The sequence below is a fragment of the Pseudophryne corroboree genome (assembly GCF_028390025.1).
Source record: "Pseudophryne corroboree isolate aPseCor3 chromosome 3 unlocalized genomic scaffold, aPseCor3.hap2 SUPER_3_unloc_23, whole genome shotgun sequence".
In the NCBI taxonomy this organism is placed as follows: Eukaryota; Metazoa; Chordata; class Amphibia; order Anura; family Myobatrachidae; genus Pseudophryne; species Pseudophryne corroboree.
Window position 1 is genome coordinate 498,244 of NW_026967512.1, and position 21,038 is coordinate 519,281.

The 21,038-nt window shown below is 43.8% G+C and overlaps 1 protein-coding gene and 1 pseudogene across 1 annotated transcript in view; one reads left to right on the forward strand and one right to left on the reverse strand.

Moving 5' to 3' along the window:
- Nucleotides 1-1,934: 1,934 nt before the first annotated feature.
- Nucleotides 1,935-21,038, reverse strand: part of LOC134983753 (uncharacterized) — a 130,995-nt gene continuing 111,891 nt past the window's right edge. The window contains exons 7-8 of the mRNA XM_063949396.1: nt 12,111-13,205; nt 1,935-3,819 (exon numbers count right to left, since the gene is read on the reverse strand). Of these exons, the coding sequence (XP_063805466.1) occupies nt 2,270-3,819; nt 12,111-13,205 (2,645 nt within the window). The 3' untranslated portion in view covers nt 1,935-2,269. The remainder of the gene's footprint in view (nt 3,820-12,110; nt 13,206-21,038) is intronic.
- Nucleotides 14,620-14,738, forward strand: LOC134983770 (5S ribosomal RNA; annotated as a pseudogene).

The following is a 21,038-nucleotide window of genomic DNA, read 5'->3' on the forward strand; positions in this document are numbered from 1 at the left end:
CAGTTAGGATGAGGCAATTTCCCTTTATCTCAATGGTATACGCATACTATGCAGTACTATCAGTGCCTTGATAAACAGTGCAGAGAGAGACGAGAGAATAAAATCATGTAAAAGACATAACAGTACCGTAATGTGTTACTTATGCATGAATATGGATCGCAAGAACTCACCAACTGTTCCGAGTTCAGTATAACCAGCGTCCCAGCAGCCACAGAATACTTTGACCAGAGGCAGCAGAGTAAGGGTACAGGTATTATATATAATAAAAAGGTATAGGTAGCTCTGAGAGCAGCCGGCTGATGTCCCCTTTGTCTGTTACACCTGGGAAAGGTGGTCTGTCGTAGAAGCGGGTCGAAGTTAATCGGATGTTGTCCCCAAATCATAATGTCGATTTATCATAAAAAGAATTGGGAAGTCTCCGTTGCGATGATATTCAGCATATAGAATTTATTATCAAATAAGAGGCCACGCCTATAATTCTGTGCAGAGAAACGTGACCCAAGACAGACTTCATCAATGATACCTGTGCCTTCAGGGCATTTCAGGCTTACATATATATATATATATATATATATATATATATATAGTACATGATTATACAATAATTCATAACTGATTAATCAATTGGGCATACATCTAGATATCATGGGGAACATGGATTGATTGATGGTGAATAACCGGAAGTGCCAAATATGGTCAGCTGAGCTAATTGCACAGCCGATCTTCTCCTGAAGATGGCAGACTGGCTCCATGAGTCTTGGATCTCCTAGTCACATCAATTGGGCTTCTCAATAGTCCTTGTCAGCATAAAGGTCATTCTTGTTCATCATGGCATGTTGTTTGTCCAAAGCAAAGATCCATCAGATATTCATTATCATGTCCTCTTTCTCCTGACATAAAACCCTCATAAAATGTAATTAAGTTCTGGATATCTAAATACAAGGGTCTCTATTGTTAGATACGAAGTCTCTGTCAGGTGATATAACATTTCCCCTTCTGTATATGGAACATATGGTGTAACTAGATCAGACTTCTGTCATTCTCACCGGTAATAATGTTACTTATACATTTCCCCTTCTGTATATGTAACGTATGGTATAACTAGATCTGACTCCTGACATTCTCACCAGTAATAATGTTACTTATACATTTCCCCTTCTGTATATGTAACGTATGGTATAACTAGATCTGACTCCTGACATTCTCACCAGTAATAATGTTACTTATACATTTCCCCTTCTGTATATGTAACGTATGGTGTAACTAGATCTGACTCCCGTCATTCTCACCAGTAATAATGTTACTTATACATTCCTCTTCTGTATATGTAACGTATGGTGTAACTAGATCTGACTCCTGTCAGTCTCACCAGTAATAATGTTACTTATACATTTCCCTTCTGTATATGTAACGTATGGTGTAACTAGATCTGACTCCTGTCACTCTCACCAGTAATAATGTTACTTATACATTTCCCCTTCTGTATATGTAACGTATGGTGTAACTAGATCTGACTCCTGTCAGTCTCACCAGTAATAATGTTACTTATACATCACTTTCCTCCCAATAGCACTCACAGAACTTTACATTCACATTTACACAGAGCACAAGATACACAATAAGTAGAACAGAATAAAGACCTCAGCATGTGGGATGTATATTTAGGAAGTGAAGGAACATTAATGAAACATGTGAGTAACAGTCATCAGTCTGTTTGTGGTCTCTAGGGTGGAGGTCTCTTGGACTGTGTGAGGCAGCAGGTTCCAAGGTCAGGGCTGCATAGCTAACAGATCAACCACAAATGAATTACAGCAGATTCTTGGTACTGCTGGTAACAGTCTGAGGGGGAGAGGTAATGCATTCCAGAGAAAGGGAGCAGCATGTGAAAAATCTTGGATAGGAGTGGGAGGAAGTAATCAGAAGACAGCGAGTCGGCGTGCATTAGCATATGGACCCGTTTCGCTAGGACTGAGTCACGGCCAACTGGCATCACCCACACCTGGAGCTCAGCTAGACATTTAGTATTGGTATTGTTTTCAGTACCTGGAGCAAAGACAGGTTATCTGCATAGTAGAGGTAAAGGAGGACATGACGTCTTATTATTTCACCCAGTAGCAGCATGTATATTGTAAAAAAAAAAACACAGGACATAGGATAAAACCTGAAGGAACAATGCAGGGAAATGGTGAAGATGAGTATACTCCAGAAGATTAAAATGGTTCCCCACCTGTGTGATGTCTACTGTGTCCAACAAGAGGTGATTTATTAATCACTCAGAGCATGCAAATGGTTTCAAACGTCTGTGAGTTCTCTCATGTTGAACAAGATGTGATTTCTGTATAAAACTTTTCCCACACTCAGAACATGAAAATGGCTTCTCACCTGTGTGACGTCTCTCATGTGTAACAAGATGTGATTTCCGTATAAACCCTTTCCCACACTCAGAACATGAAAATAGCCTCTCACCTGTGTGACTTCTCTCATGTGTAACAAGATGTGACTTGTGTGAAAAACCTTTTCCACACTCAGAACAAGAAAATGGCTTCTCTCCAGTGTGACTTCTCTCATGTGTAACAAGTTGTGACTTTTGTGAAAAACCTTTTCCACACTCAGAACAAGAAAATGGCTTCTCTCCAGTGTGACTTCTCTCATGTTGAACAAGATTCGATTTCAGTGAAAAACATTTCCCACACTCAGAACATGTAAATGGCTTCACTCCGGTGTGACTTTTCTCATGTATAACAAGATATGACTTGTGTGAAAAACCTTTTCCACACTCAAAACAAGAAAATGGCTTCTCTCCAGTGTGACTTCTCTCATGTTGAACAAGATTCGATTTCAGTGAAAAACATTTCCCACACTCAGAACATGGAAATGGCTTCTCTCCGGTGTGACTTCTCTCATGTATAACAAGAGTTGATTTCTGTGCAAAACATTTCCCACACTCAGAACATGAAAATGGCCCCTCTCCGGTGTGATTTCTCTCATGTGTAACAAGACATGATTTGTGTGAAAAACGTTTTCCACACTCAGAACATGAAAATGGCTTCTCTCCGGTGTGACTTCTCTCATGTTGAACAAGATTCGATTTCAGTGAAAAACATTTCCCACACTCAGAACATGTAAATGGCTTCACTCCAGTGTGACTTCTCTCATGTATAACAAGATATGACTTGTGTGAAAAACCTTTTCCACACTCAGAACAAGAAAATGGCTTCTCTCCGGTGTGACTTCTCTCATGTATAACAAGAAATGATTTCTGTGTAAAACATTTCCCACACTCAGAACATGTAAATGGCTTCTCTCCGGTGTGACTTCTCTCATGTCTAATAAGAGTTGATTTCACTGTAAAACATTTCCCACACTCAGCACATGATAATGGCTTCTCTCCGGTGTGACTTCTCTCATGTCTGATAAGAGTTGATTTCAGTGCAAAACATTTCCCACACTCTGAACATGAAAATGGCTTCTCTCCGGTGTGACTTCTCTCATGTTGAACAAGATGTAATTTCCGTGTAAAACATTTTCCACACTCAGAACATGTAAATGGACTCTCACCTATGTGAGTTTTCTGATGTATGACAAAATATGATTTGGATGTAAAACATTTCCCACACTCAGAACATGAAAATAGCTTCTCTCCGGTGTGACTTCTCTCATGTATAACAAGAAATGATTTCCGTGCAAAACATTTCCCACACTCAGAACATGGAAATGGTCTCTCACCTGCCTTAGATGGCTGATGTGCAATAAGCTTTGTGTTCTGTGTAAAACATTTGGCATCTATAGAACAGGAAAACACTGTATCTACTCTCAGAGCTGTAACAGATGCACCAATATCAGAGTGATCAGGAGAACATTTCCCAGGATCAGGGGGATCAGCTGATAGAGCTGGATGTATAATTGGGGTAATGAGATTAGTTCCTGGAGAATCCTGTCTACTGTCATCTTTTATTTCCCAATCCAGGGATGATATTAGATGTCCTTCTGAGATATTCCTGCTTGTGTGTCCATCTGCTGGAAATAAAATACATTTTGGAAATGTGAATTTTTATAAAACAATTAAAATCTGGTAAATATCATGATCAAAACTGTAAAATTACTATAAAATGAGTAGACAAGACCCAGTGTGTTACATGGTACAATATATAATTCTGTAACAGACATTGTATCCAGTACTGTATTTCTGGCATTGCTTTTATGTTTATCTTTAAAATAATACTAGGAAGCTTGGACAGGAGTGTTACTAACACTGAGAGATCATGTGGGATTACTAGAGGTGTCATGGGCTGTGCAGTAATATAACATCGCCTGTGCATACATTTAGGTAACACTGAGATCATGTGGGATTACTAGAGATGACATGGGCTGTGCAGTAGTATAACATCGCCTGTGCATACATTTAGGTAACACTGAGATCATGTGGGATTACTAGAGGTGACATGGGCTGTGCAGTAATATAACACCACCTGTGCATACATTTAGGTAACACTGAGAGATCATGTCCACTGTGCGAGCACATCCAGTTGAAAAGGACGTGAGTGAAATCTTCCGAACTGAAGCGCCACCATTGTGCCTAAGAGGCGAATGCACAAATGTACCGAGACTGTGCGTGGCTTGAGCACTAATTGTACCAGATGACGAATAATCTGTACTTTCTGTTCTGGTAGGTAAATTCTTAGATTTACCATATCGAGAATCATACCTAGGAATTGAAGTCGTTGAGACGGAATTAGATGTGATTTCTCGAAGTTGACAATACAACCGTGCTGAACTAGTACATTGTACGTTAGTAACGCATATGTTAAGACGGAGCTTTGAGGAGCAGATCGTCCAAGTACGGAACTATTATTACTCCCAGGGATCTGAGATGAGCTATCATCACAGACATCACTTTGGTGAATACCCGAAGAGCTGACGAGAAGCCAAACGGTAGAGCCTGAAACTGGTTATGGTTCTGCCGTATTGCAAAACGCAAGAACCTCTGATGAGGTGGCCAAATCGGAATGTGTAAGTACGCATCCTTGAGATCTAGCGTAATCATGAATTCCTGTGGCTCTAATCCTGCAATTACTGACTGCAGAGATTCCATCTTGAATCTGTAGTGAGTGACGTACTGATTGAGACCCTTTAAGTTCAATATTGGCCTGACGGAGCCATCCGGCTTTGGTACCATAAACAGACTGGAATAATAACCCTGACCTTGTTGTTGTACAGGGACCGGAATCAAAATTGCTGAATCCAGCAGGGACTGAATGGCAATTTGCAGAACCGCCCTCTTGTCGTCCAACAGAGGCAGTCCTGTCTTGAAAAACCGCAGTGGCGGGAGACAGTCGAACTCTATTTTGTAACCTTTAACACGAAATTGCGGATCCAACAATCTGTGGATGTCTGGAACCACACCAAATGGAACGTCTGAAGGCGTGCACCCACAATTGGAGATCTGAGATGGGCTGGGATCCCGTCATAGCACTGGCTTGTCGGTGACCTTAGCATCCTGACGACTGGTGTTGGTTTGTTGGAAACCACGTGCTCGTCTACCAGGCGTGGCTGTTCCTTTACCTCGGCCTCGAAAGGGCTGAGGTCTAAAGGATTTGAACGCCGGGCCAGAGTATTTCCGTCTAGGTACCGTTGGAGGCAATGGTAGGAAAACAGACTTTCCTCCAGTGGCCTCAGAAATCCATTTGTCCAATTCAGGACCAAACAACTTCTCACCACCATAAGGTAACACCACTATACTTTTGACCTCTGCCTCTGCTTGCCAAGAACGCAGCCAGAGTGCTCGTCGTGCTGTAACTAGCGACGATGAAAGGCGAGAAGTGAGCTGACAGACGTCAGTAGAAGCTGTACATAGATACTCAGCAGCTTCACAGATTTGGTCAGCGAGAAGTATAAGGTGATCGTAATGTAAGGCAAACTCGAGTTCTGTTATCCATACCATTAGCGCCTTAGTTACCCAAATGCCAACCAACCCAGGTCTAAGAAACACTCCTGCTGCTATATACATGGATTTTAGCATCACATTGGCTCCACGCTTGCCAGGGGCCGATGACTCTTCAGCTCTGCAAGGGGTTGGCGGCATGCTGCTGGGGTGAGCGTTCCCCTGCGGCTGGCAGTGATCTATTCCCTCTGGAGCTCAGTGACCAGTCAGCGGAGATAGTGGCTCAGACCCCGCAGGGCGGACACTGACCCCCCCCCTCAGTCCCTCGATGCAGGGAGGATGTTTCCAGCAGCCTCTCTGTAATAAAACAAACTCTAAAAAATTTTTTACTACAGAAGCTCAGTAGAGCTCCCCTAGCTGTGACCGGTTCCTCCGGGCACATTTTCTAAACTGGGTCTGGAGGGGGGGTCCTGGTGTGAGGAGCCAGTCCACACTGTTGGACTCTTGGGGTGCCGGTGGCTCCTGGTGGGCCCGTCTATGCCCCATGGTACTAATATGGAACCCAGCATCCTCTAGAACGTTAGGAGAAAAGTGGTTTATATACAGAACGGCGTGTGCTAATAGTGACACTCTCAGGGCATGTAATACCATAGGAAGGGGTACTGCTAGCACACAGTATGGCTTCTGGAGACACACAGTGACATGATGTGAGGGGGAGAGCAGGAGTATAATAGGGGCTGATGGATCCTGATGTATGAGATACACCAGAGCGTGTGGGGAGGAGACTAGTCAGATCTCTGGGCTGGTAACACACAGTGACATGATGTGAGGGGGAGACCAGGAGTATAATAGGGGCTGATGGCGCCTGATGTATGAGATACACCAGAGAGTGTGGGGAGACTGGTCAGGTCTCTAGGCTGGTAACACACAGTGACATGATGTGAGGGGAGAGCAGGAGTATAATAGGGGCTGATGGGTCCTGATGTATGAGATACACCAGAGAGTGTGGGGAGGAGACTGGTCAGATCTCTGGGCTGGTAACACACAGTGACATGATGTGAGGGGGAGAGCAGGAGTATAATAGGGGCTGATGGCTCCTGATGTATGAGATACACCAGAGAGTGTGGGGAGGAGACTGGTCAGATCTCTGGGCTGGTAACACACAGTGACATGATGTGAGGGGGAGAGCAAGAGTATAATAGGGGCTGATGGCTCCTGATGTATGAGATACACCAGAGAGTGTGGGGAAGAGACTGGTCAGATCTCTGGGCTGGTAACACACAGTGACATGATGTGAGGGGGAGAGCAGGTGTATAATAGGGGCTGATGGCTCCTGATGTATGAGATACACCAGAGAGTGTGGGGAGGAGACTGGTCAGATCTCTGGGCTGGTCAGTGGCATGATGTGAGGGAAGAGCAGGAGTATAATAGGGGCTGATGGCTCCTGATGTATGAGATGCACCAGAGAGTGTGGGGAGGAGACTGGTCAGATCTCTGGGCTGGTAACACACAGTGACATGATGTGAGGGTGAGAGCAGGAGTATAATAGGGGCTGATGTCTCCTGATGTATGAGATACACCAGAGAGTGTGGGGAGGAGACTGGTCAGATCTCTGGGTTGGTAACACACAGTGACATGATGTGAGGGTGAGAGCAGGAGTATAATAGGGGCTGATGACTCCTGATGTATGAGATACATCAGAGAGTGTGGGGAGGAGACTGGTCAGATCTCTGGGCTGGTAACACACAGTGACATGAGGAGAGGAGGAGTAAAATAGGGTCTGATGGCTCCTGATGTATAAGATACACCAGAGAGGGTGGGCCGGAGACTGGTCAGATCTATGGTTGGTAACACACAGTGACATGATGTGAGGGGGAGAGCAGGAGTACAATAGGGGCTAATGGCTCCTGATGTATGAGATACACCAGGGAGTGTGGGGAGGAGACTGGTCAGATCTCTGGGCTGGTAACACACACAGTGACATAATGTGAGGTGGAGAGCAGGAGTATAATAGGGGCTGATGGCTTCTGACTTCCCCACTGGGAAAATACATATTCCTCATTAGTTTGTACTGACAGAGGAGGGTGTAGGATAAGAGATTGTTGTAGTGACTGAGGAAGGAGAATGTGACTTTTTTCTGTAATAAGTGTTTATACTCACCTGTGCTGATATCTGTAGGGATCTCCTCCTCCTTACACTGCTGATCACCCCTCACATACGTCTCTTCTTCTCCCTCTATATCTTCTTTCTTTATATCAGTCACATACGTCTCTTCTTCTCCCTCTATATTTTCTGTCTTTATATCAGTCACATACGTCTCTTCTTCTCCCTCTATATCTTCTGCCTTTATATCAGTCACATACGTCTCTTCTTCTCCCTCTATATCTTCTATTTTAATATCAGACAGACGTTCTACCTAAACAAAACAAAAAACACTATAATGACATTTGCATACAGCCAGACTAGACTGAGGTGAAACAGTATAATATCAGTGTATAATACACACAGCTCCTCTACAGATCATATAGTGACAGTCACTTTGGTATATTGGGGAGACCCTAAATCCCACCTACCTGATCCTCCTGTGGGATCCTGTGATTCTCCTCTGTACAATCCTGGTAACACAGAGGACGGGGACATCTCTCTGGGGTATCTCTGTTACTGGGCCCATCTGTAGGAGACACACAGTGACTGAGTACAGTGTATATATGTGATTATCAGATGATGTGTGTATATAGGGGACCCCATACCTGCTCTCCCCTGTACAATACATGACAGTCTCCTCTTACCCAGTGATGTGAGGGGCCGGTGATTCTCCATCATCACGTCCTTGTACAGACCCCTGTGTTCTTCCATATACTCCCCCTCCTGCATGGAGACATAGACACCTTATAGGCACCTGACACACACAGTGATACAGTCATCATCCAGACACATCCCCTGGTGTTACTGTATAATGTCCCATTCCCAGCAGTCACCTCTCCAGTCATCACCCAGACACGTCCCCTGGTGTTACTGTATAATGCCCCATTCCCAGCAGTCACCTCTCCAGTCATCACCCAGACACGTCCCCTGGTGTTACTGTATAATGCACCATTACCAGCAGTCACCTCTCCAGTCATCACCCAGACACATCCCCCGGTGTTTCTGTATAATGCCCCATTCCCAGCAGTCACATCTCCAGTCATCACCCAGACACATTATACATGTTACTGTATAATGCTCCATTCCCAGCAGTCATCTCTCCAGCCATCACCCACACACGTCCCCTGGTGTTACTGTATAATGTCCCATTCCCGGCAGTCACCTCTCCAGTCGTAATAGACTTCGTCAGGGGGCGTGTCTATTACGACGAAACCGGTCGGGACATCTACACCAAGTACCGAACAAGCGGCCGCATGCTCTGTGACCGAGTGCGTGGATGAAAGCACAGCCGAATGCAAACCACTTAAGTTCCCCGTCTGAATCACTGCTGGGCACGATCCGGAGACGTTTCCTGTGGGGTTTTGGAGGAGGGAGCCGGTACTAATTTACCTCGATGTATGTGAGCTTTTACTTTTTTATTAGTAAATATTTCAAACTTTGCTCATTTGTGCGCCTTCCTTTTTTCTGCTTTTTCACATGTACCTAGCCGGTGGATCCGCTTTTCAGGAATTGGCAGCACGTACACCGATAAAAAGAAAAGGACTGATTATTTGAATTTGGACTGAGAGTAATATCCCATGCGCAGTTAACAACTGTGGTGTATATGTATATATATATATATATATATATAACGTCAGAGTGACTATCCCAGACCCTCTCACCTCCCCAGTCATGTCCCTGTCTTATTACTATAGATATAAGTGATGTCACTGTGACACTCCCAGATCTCATCACCTCCCCAGTCAAGTCCCTGTATTGTTAATATAGATATAAGTGATGTCACTGTAACACTCCCAGATCCTCTCACCTCCCCAGTCATGTCCCAGTATTATTACTATAGGTATAAGTGATATCACTGTGACATTCCAAGGTGTGTGATATACATTTGCTTCATACTGCTCCAATTATCATCTTTTACACATGCCTGTGATATTATGGTCTCTGCTTTAATATATCCTAGAATTTAAGAAATATTTTCAATCCCCACAATTACATATAATAATAATAATAATAATAATAATAATAATGACACTAAAGGCTGCACCCCAGTATAAAAATAATAACATGTCTTTATTAACAGGACACCACAGATTGCTCCTCCCGTACAATAATAATAATAACAGGACACCACAGGCTGCTTCCCTGTATAATAATAACAGGAAACCACAAGCTGCTTCTCCTGTATAATAATAATAATTACAGGACACCAAATGCTGCTGCTCCCTCTGTATAATAATAATAATAATAATAATAACAATAAAAACTGGGTTCCACAGGCTGGCCCTCCTGTATAATAATAATAATAATAATAATAATAATAATAATGACTGGATTCCACAGGCTGCTCCTCTTGTATTATAATAATAACAGGACACCACAGGCTGCTACTCATGTATAATAATAATAACAGGACACCAAAGGCTGCTCCCCCTGAATAATAATAATAATAATAATAATAATAATAATAACAACAACAGAACACCAGAGACTGTTCCCCCTGTATAATAATAATAATAATAATAACAACAACAACAACAAGACACCACAGGCTGCTCCCTCTGTATAAAAATAACAACAACAAGACACCACAGGCTGCTTCCCCTGTATAATAATAATAACAACAAGACACCAAAGGCTCCTTCCCCTGTAAAATAATACTAATAACAATAGGACACCACAGGCTGTTTCCCTGTATAATAATAATAATAATAATAATAATAATAATAATAATAATAATAATAATAAAAGGACACCAAAAGCTACTCCCCCTGAATAATAATAATAACAACAGGACACTACAGGCTGCTCCCCCTGTATAATAATAACAACAACAGGACACCACAGGTTGCTCCCCCTGTATAATATTATTAATAATAATAATAATAATAATAATAATAATAATAACAACAACAACAGGACACCACTGGCTGCTCCTCTTGTATAATAATAATATCAGGACACCACAGAATGCTCCTCCTGTATTATAATAATAATAATAACAACAATAATAATAATAAAACAACAGGACACCACAGGCTGCTCCCCCTGTTTAATAACAGGACACAAAAAGAAATAAATCTGCACAGAATATAACAATTATTTTACAATGAATTAAAAGTATTATCGTTAAACCAACATAAAAACCTACTAGAATGATACATTCAGCAAATGGTTGGTGGTGCTCCCGGAAGATAGTTATGACAACTATGAAACAACAAAGTATGGTCCTTTAAAGAGAACAAAGGACAAAAAAAAAGCAACTATAAGCCTTTTCCTGGGCACACTTGAAAACTTGAAATTTTTTTGGGGAAATGATGAAATTATTAAGACATAACTTTTATTAATGTATACTTTAAGAGAAGACGAGAGCTGGCATCAATAATTAAAGAACATGGGTGTTCACGTGTACTAATGTACCTGTTATGGGCAGAATAATGATTTAAGTGATCGAAAATAAATAAAACCTCATTCACAAAGATAAATCATACAGATCCTCTATGATCGGATTTTTATATGAGTGAGGTCACTACCTCGAGTCCGATATACAGGTACACCACCGATTTTCCGGCAACCGATGATCCGGAACCTCTTTTAATCCGGACAATTTTGATTTGTCCGGATTAAAGGGGGTTAGGGACATCCTTTAATCCGGAACATTTTCTGTGCATGGGTGTAACACGCAATACGCGCAAGTGTCAGTGGGTACAGCTTCCACGGACACTGCAGGTGACACAGCAAGCATCAGTGGGGCTGTTATGGCGTCCACATGGGCGGAACACACAGCCTGAGCCTGATACCTGTTTTGCCTATAAACAGTTTTGCATACACTATTGTGTTTATTCATTAATTAATATACTGTAGCATATATTTTACTATTTATTGCTTTAGAAATGTTCTGAAGGTGCAAAATTAGTTTCCACCGTTAATCCGGCAAAATCGATAATCCGGAACGGCACTGGAACCGAGGATTTCCCGGAAAATTGGTAGTGTACCTGTAATCTGATAAATGCTGTAACCTGTGACCAGGTTAATGCACTGGGTCCCAAAGTGTTTTAACTGCTGGAGAGTAAAATACCTACGGTACCTAGTATTCCCTGGTGGTTCCCCATCCAGGTACTGACCAGGCCCTGCAGTGCTTGGCTTCCAAGATCAGATGAAAATACAAACTCCCTCTCCCACCAGCCCAGGGAGAGGTTGGCGTACATTGGGGCACACGCTGCCCCCATCGCTGTTCCTCTTACCTGGGTGTAGAAGAGGTTGTTGATAGTGAAATAGCTCTTGTTTAATACACATTGAAGAAGTTGTAACAGAAATTGGTGAAAATCATCCATTCCCCACATTCTCAGAAAGTATTCTACCGCTTGGATGCCAAGGTCATGTTTGATGCTTGTATATAACGCCTCAACATCAAGGCTCATGAGGAGATGTGTTTCTTCCAAATGTATATCACTGATCTTTCTGAGGACATCAGTTGTATCACTGGTATATGATGGGAGTTCCAAAACGTAGTCCCTAAGATGTGTGTCCAAAAATGTGCAGGCTCTTTCTAGTAGGCCGCCGTATCCTGAGACTATGGGCCGACCAGGGGGGTCCCGGAGATCCTTGTGGACCTTTGGTAAAAGGTCAAATGTAGGTACTCGAGGATTATCTACCGTTAGATAGTCCTGCTCTGACTTGGTTATAGTGCCTTCGTGATATGCCCTGTTTATGATATTCATATAGAGTTTAGTGTACCTTTCTGTAGGGTCAAAAACACTCTTCTGGTAGCATGATTGGTCGTCCAGTTGTTTCTGGGCATGTTTGAGATATAATTCTGTTGGCCAGATCACAACATTTCCTCCTTTATCCGACGGTTTCAGAACTATGTCGGTCCAGGTTTTGATCTCCTGGAGCGCCCTCCGTTCATTCGGTGTCAGATTATCTGCAGGGTGACGGTATTTCTTATTCAGATATAATCTGTCCAGATCCCGAGTAACCAAGTTCGGGAAAACTTTAACCTCTGGGCATAAGGAATCCTTGGGAAAAAAGATTGATTTTTTCTTCAGCAAGGGTCTCGTATGTTGTGTAGTGGGAATTGATTCATTAGGGTCAGCAAGTTCCTCCAATGTCGCCAGAGCTAGCCTTTCTTGTGACGATAGATTTTCCAAGTCAGAGGGGGATTCAGATGTTCCTGTTCTCTCTGGAAAAATTTTTGTTAATGATAATTTCCGTGCAAAAAGTTGTAATTTCCGGTTTGCTCACTGTACTAGATCCAGGTCTTTATCTCTTTCCCCCCCACACTTTTTCAGAATCCCCTAATTATCCATTTTGGTAATTAATTTTTATTATCTATCTTTTTTCCTTTTTCTCCTCCTCCTTTTCTCCCCCCTAACAACCCCCTTTCCCCCCCACCTTTCCCTTTCTTTCCCCCCACCCCCTTTTTCCCAAACCCCACCTGTAGGTACATCACACCTACAATTCCTCCGGATTTAATATAAATAACCATATCTTGCTCCTAATAAATGACACCTAATCTGACATGTATTCATAACCTGCAATCCCCTGTAATTGATACTTTTCACTTTATACTCACCATACAAAAACAATTTTTTATTTTATCTCATATTTCCCCCTTTTTTATTTTACTAATTTTTTTCCTTTTTAAGTTGTATTTTTTATTCTTATTTCATATATATTAATTTTTAATATAGAATTTACTATCCTCATTTTCTGTTCTCCAAACTTAATCAGTTTAGCTGGATAACAATTTAATTATACTCTTAATGATATACTGCTTAATCAATTAGTTCTAACTTGTTGAAATCTATTCTCAACCTCAGGTGATGTAGCTAACTTAGATGCTTTCCCTACCTCTCCCACTAAGTGATAGGCTGCGCCCTTACATAAATACTGGCAGTGGGGAACTCCGAGAGCAGGCGATCATGTGATCAAGCTCTCGGAGCGAAACGTGCGTCACTTCCGGTTCCAGTGCCCGAACTTCCGGTCACATGGACCGCGGCCGCCTCACTCCTCGATTCCTGCACTGTCCACCAGTCTGAGGGTCTCCTGAACAGGTTGGGTAAGGAGACGGGTTCTCCTTGCCCAAACCACAGCTCCCCCGTGTTCTCCCATAAGGTCCACCATATGCTTCCCCGGCTAACAGGTGAAAGCTGATTATCTCCTGTTATGTAATGTATTTAGACTCTTATATTTTTTGTGCATAACATCTCTTTTTTGGTGCATGATTACTGGGTAAGGGGTGAGAAAGAGGCTGCAACTGTAATTACTATACTAAAACCAATATCAGAGAATGAATTGTACTGTAGACACTTTTTTATTTTTTATTGTTTTGATTATTGTGGGCACCACAAAGCCCTCTTGTTGCTCAGGCTATTTGAGAGCATAACTGCAATGGAGTTTGAGTTTGGGAATCCTAACCCCAAGACCCCACAGTCATTATTACTGCCTCAAATCACCACTGACTAGATCCCTCAGCAACAATCTGGCAATTTATTGTATCAACTTATTGCACGAATATAACCTGGTATTTATTCTGTGATTGACATTCTGGGTCCCAATACAATCGGTCAACGGTGCGCCTAGGAGACAGACTTACCTACGGTCAGACCGCACTGAGTATGCCCAAACTCGTCTGATCTTGGAACCCAAGCACTGCAGGGCCTGGTCAGTACCTGGATGGGGAACCACCAGGGAATACTAGGTACCGTAGGTATTTTACTCTCCAGCAGTTAAAACACTTTGGGGCCCAGTGCATTAACCTGGTCACAGGTTACAGCATTTATCAGATTATATCGGACTCGAGGTAGTGACCTCACTCATATAAAAATCCGATCATAGAGGATCTGTATGATTTATCTTTGTGAATGAGGTTTTATTTATTTTCGCTCACTTAAATCATTATTCTGCCCATAACAGGTACATTAGTACATGTGAACACCCATGTTCTTTAATTATTGATGCCAGCTCTCGTCTTCTCTTAAAGTATACATTAATAAAAGTTATGTCTTAATAATTTCATCATTTCCCAAAAAAAAATTCACGTTTTCAAGTGTGCCCAGGAAAAGGCTTATAGTTGCTTTTTTTTGGTCCTTTGTTCTCTTTGAAGGACCATACTTTGTTGTTTCATAATAACAGGACACCACAGGCTACTCCCCCTGTATAAAAATAATAACAGGACACCACAGGCTGCTCCTCCTGTATAATAATAATAATAATAATAATAATAACAACAACAACAACTGGACACTACAGGCTGCTCCCCCTGTATAATAACAACAACAACTGTACACCACAGGCTGCTGCCCCGGTAAAATAATAACAGGACACCACAGGCTGCTCCTCCTGTATAATAATAATAACAGGGCACCACAGGCTGCTCCCCCTGTATAATAATAATAACAGGGCACCACAGGCTGCTCCTCCTGTATAATAATAATAACAGGGCACCACAGGCTGCTCCTCTTGTATAATATTAATAACAGGTCACCACAGGCTGCACCCCCTGTATAATAATAATAACAGGACACCACAGGCTGCTCCTCTTGTATATTAATAATAACAGGGCACCACAGGCTGCTCCCCCTGTATATTAATAATAATAGGGCACCACAGGCTGCTCCCCCTGTATATTAATAATAACAGGGCACCACAAGCTGCTCCCCCTGTATATTAATAATAACAGGACACCACAGGCTGCTCCCCCTGTATAGTAAGACGCCATTACCTGATCTCCACGGACACTGGGAGGGTGCAGCAGTCGATGAAAACTCACTTCCTGTATGTGGAACGCACAGTCCGGAAGTAAGGTGGAACGCACAGGCCGAAAGTAGTGTATGATTGGCAAGGGCTGCTACCTGGTTACTGGCCCCTCCCCTCCTCTACACCACCCACAGCCCAGCCCTCTGTAATACTTCTTACCATACATGTCCTCAGTGTAGGAGGCCGGCGGCCATTTTCTTGTAGACCAGTCCGGCAGCAGCAATGGCCGTGTAGTGACGTCAGGAGCGGCGGCCATTTTCCCCTGGTCTGAGCTCCGCCTTCCTTCTATCATTCCCACAAGGCAGCAGGAGCAGAGAGCAGCCATTGCTGTGTCTGGCAGCAGGTAATGATATTATTATTATTATTCTATAGGCTGAGCAGCTCTGGTGTCAGGTTCTGTACTACAGGGGGAGCAGCCTCTGGTGCCTTGTTATAGTGCAGCTGGAGCAGCCTCTGGTGCTGCATTAACCCTGTACAGGTGGCTGACACTCTAGTGTCCTATTACTGTAATACAGGTGGCTCAGGCCCCGCCGTTACCGTAATACAGGTGGCACAGACCCCGCCATTACCGTAATACAGGTGGCGCAGTCCCCGCTGTTACCGTAATACAGGTGGCACAGACCCCGCCATTACCGTAATACAGGTGGCACAGACCCCGCCGTTACCGTAATACAGGTGGCGCAGACCCCGCCGTTACCGTAATACAGGTGGCGCAGACCCCGCCGCTGCCGTAATACAGGTGGCGCAGACCCCGCCGATCCCGTGATGAAGGTGGCGCAGACCGTGCCGTTACCGTAATACAGGTGGCGCAGACTCCGCCGTTACCGTAATACAGGTGGCGCAGACCCCGCCGTTATCGTAATACAGGTGGCGCAGACCCCGCCGGTACCGTAATACAGGTGGCGCAGAATCCGCCGTTTTCGTAATACAGGTGGCGCAAGACCCAGCCATTACCGTATTACAGGTGGCACAGATCCCACCGTTACCGTAATTCTATATACGGGACATTACAGGTGTTGTGTCCTGTGGCATTGTGCTGTACAGGGGGAGCGGCCTGTGTTGTCATAATATACAGGGATAACATTTTGTCTTGTCATAGTATACAGGAGGAGCAGCCTGTGTTGCAATAATATACAGGGGTAGCATTCTGTGTTGTCATAATAGACAGGAGGAGCAGCCTGTGACATCCTACTCTACAGGAGGAGGAGCCTATGGTGTCCTGTTGTTGTTGTTATTATTATTATTATTATACAGGAGGAGCAGCCTGTGGTATCCTGTTATTATACGGAGGGAGCGACCTGTGGTGTACAGTTATTTATTATTATTATTATTATTATACAGGGGAAGCAGCCTGTGGTGTTCTATTATTATTATTATTATTATACAGGGAGAGCAGCATGTGGTGTCCTGTTATTATACAGGAGGAGCAGCCTGTGGTGTCCTGTTGTTATTATTATACAGGGAAAGCATTATTATTATTATTATTATTATTATTATTATTATTATTATTATTATAATACAGGGGGAGTAGCCTGTGGTGTGCAGTTATTGTTGTTGTTGTTATTATTATTATTATTATTATAATACAGGAGGAGCAGCCTTTGTTGTCCTATTATTAATATTATAAAGAAGGAGTAGCTAATCGTGTCCACTTATTATTATACAGAGGCAGCAGCCTGTGGTGTTTTGTCATTATTATTATTATTATTATTATTATTATTATTATTATACAGAAGGGAGCGGCCTGTTGTGTCCTATTATTATTATTTTTTTGCAGATGGAGCAGCCTGTGGTGTCATTTTATTATTATTTTAAAGGAAGAGTAGAATGGGGTTCCTGTTGTTGTTATTAGTATAATACAGGGGGAGCAGGTTTTTGTGTATGGTTATTATTATACAGGGACAGCAGCTTGTGGTGTCCTGGTATTATTATTATTATTATTATTATTATTATTATTATTATTATTATAATACATTGGGAGTGGTGGTGATATCACAGTGACATCACTTATATCTATAGTAATAATACAGGGACATGACTGGGGAGGTGAGGGGATCTGGGAGTGTCACAGTGAAATCACATATCTATAGTAATAATACAGGGACATGACTGGGGAGGTGAGGGGACGTTGGAATAACACAGTGATTTCACTTATATCTACAATAATAATACAGGGACATGACGGGAGGTGAGGGGATCTGGGAGCATCACAGTGACATCACTTATATCTATAGTAATAATACAGGGACATGACTGGGGTGATGAGGGGGATCTGGGAGCATCACAGTGACATCACTTTTATCTATAGTAATAATACAGGGACATGACTGGGGAGGTGAGAGGATCTGGGAGAGTCACAGTGACATCACTTATATCTTTATTAGTAATACATGGACATGACTGGGGAGGTGAGGGGATCTGGGAGAGTCACAGTTACATAACTTATCTGTAGTAATAATACAGGGATAGTGTTCACTCCAGAAATAGTGTTAGGCAGTGCCCTGGACTGCGGTGGCATATGTGTGCGCGCACGGCAAAGTCACGCGCGCATCCGAAAAGGTTCGTTGGCATGTAAAATAGGGTTCGTGGCCATAAAACATCATTTAAGTGGGTGGTGCAGCCCACAGACGTTACTGCAGGGGAAGTGGGCGGCCGGCAGCGTCACTGTTGGAAACGTTCCCAGCACCTACGATGTGCTGGGCTTTCCCCAAGCTCACTCCACTCCCCAAGCTCACTCCACTAGCATGAATGGATGCCGTGCACACGCGCAAGGCATCTTTACATGCTGAGAAGGCAGGAAGCTGACAGCAGTTTTATCAGGATGCCGCAGAAAGGGCAGGACGGATTTTGCCCTTAAAAAATCGGGCAGGGCGTGGCGCCCAGCTTAAACAGCCTATCTTGAACACTAAGGGACATGACTGGGGAGGTGAGGGGATCTCAGAGTGTCACAGTAGCATAATTTATATCTCTAGTAATAATACATAGATTTAACTGGGGAGTTTAGGGGATCTGGGAGCATCATAGTGACATACCTTATACAGGGACATGACTGGGGAGGTGAGGGGGTTTGGGAATGTGACAGTGACATCAGTTATAGATATAGTAATAATACAGGGACATGACTGAGAAGGTGAGGGCATCTGAGAATGTCACAGTGACATCACTTATATCTCTAGTAATAATACAGGGACATAACTGGGGGGTGAGGGGGATCTGGGAGCGTCACAGGGACATCACTTATATCTCTAATAATAATTCAGGGACGTGACTGGAGAGGAGAGGGGATCTGGTAGCGTCACAGTGACACCACTTATATCTATAATAATAATGGGACATGACTGGGGGGTGAGGGGGTCTGGGAGTGTTACAGTTACATTACATATCTATATTAATAATACAGGGACATGACTGGGAAAGTGAGGGGATCTGGTAGTGTCACAGTGACATCACTAATATCTATAGTAATAATACAGGGACATGACTGGGGGGGTGAGGGGATCTGGGAGTGTCACAGTGACATCACTAATATCTATAGTAATAATACAGGGACATGACTGTGGAGGTGAGGGGATCTGGGAGTCTCACAGTGACATCACTAATATCTATAGTAATAATACAGGGACATGACTGTGGAGGTGAGGGGATCTGGGAGTGTCACAGTGACATCACTAATATCTATAGTAATAATACAGGGACATGATTGTGGAGGTGAGGGGATCTGGGAGTGTTACAGTGACGTCACTTATATCTGTAGTAATAATACAGGGACATGACTGGGTAGGAGAGGGGGATCTGGGAGCGTCACAATGACATCACTTATATCTATAGTAATACAGGGACATGACTGGGGAGGTGAGAGGATCTGGGAGCGTCACAGTGACATTACTTATATCTATAGTAATACAGGGACATGACTGGGGAGGTTAGGGGATCTGGGAGCGTCACAGTGACATCACTTATTTTTCATCCACTAGGGGGCACTGTAGTACTCTTGGGATATGGACAGTGTGTTAGCAGATATTGGCACATTTAAATATTTAAATGTGTAACCCTCTTCCCCCCCTCCATACTTCCAAGATGCCTCAGTGTTTTTTTTTTTGCCTTCATCAGGGAAGGTCACAACCGGGAGTCATTCCAGGGTTTACTTTTACTTTTTCTAAATATTTTTTCTTGTATCAATCACACTCCCTTCCCAGCTTATTAAGAAGCGTGGGTCCGTGAGTGTGTGCTGCTGTTGTGCAGCGAAGGCTTGTTGGTGCTTAGACAGAGAAGACCCGCTATAGACCTTCATCAGCGTTAGCTGATTCAGCCATGGCTGCAGGAGCTGATGGAGCTTAGAGAGAAGCCCCGTCAGAACCTCCCCATTACACTGAGGTAAGGGGCGGGTGGTCAGCTTATGCTGCCGCCGCTCCGTTGGGCCTGTTTGTTGCTGTGATTGTGGGGCAGTTAGCTCCTGCTGCCGCCCCTCCATGTGCGGGGAACGTTTTTTGCACGAGCTGCTTACTTAGGTATAGCTTTACTGGCTCAATCTCCCCCGCTTCCTGGCTCACACCAGTGGTCAGATACATACTGCCACTGGGCGCCTGTGTCGCTCCACACCTCCCCACTCCCCGGCACCCAGCAGCGCAGCTACAAACAGAGCTGCCTCTGCCCTCTACAATCTGCCCCTCTAGACAACTGGGAAGCGGCTCCCAGCAGTAGTCAAATAATGCTGCCGCTGGGCACCTGTCAGGCTACACCTCGCAGCTCCAGAGAAGCGGCTCCCGGCAGCGCAGCTCCCATTAGCAGACAGATCACACTGCCGCCGCTGGACGCCCGACACACATCTACCCCGCTCTCCGGCTTCCACCAGTGCACAGACCACGGTGGGTATCTGCTGCTGCTGCAGGGCAGCATCACTCAGAGCCGGTGCTTGGTATACAATGCGAGGGGGTATGGGTGGAAGAAGCTAGGTGCGGCTCACTGCTTTAAGCATTGGGGGAGGTCATGGCGGTCCCTAGTTCAGCGGTTCCTCTAAATATAAGGTATGGTGGCCAGGGCTATAAGGGACAGAACAGGCTATTAAGCCTAGGTTATGAGTGCTTTTTGGGGTACATAGGTTATAGTCAGATGCACATGCTGGGACGCACCTACTTCCTGCTTCTTCCTACAGCAATATGTCAGTCCTACAACACACGGCCACTGGAGGTGGCAGGGGTGTTTAGTAGGTGGCACAGTGACCATCATAGATTTCCTCTAGAACACAGTGCGGTGC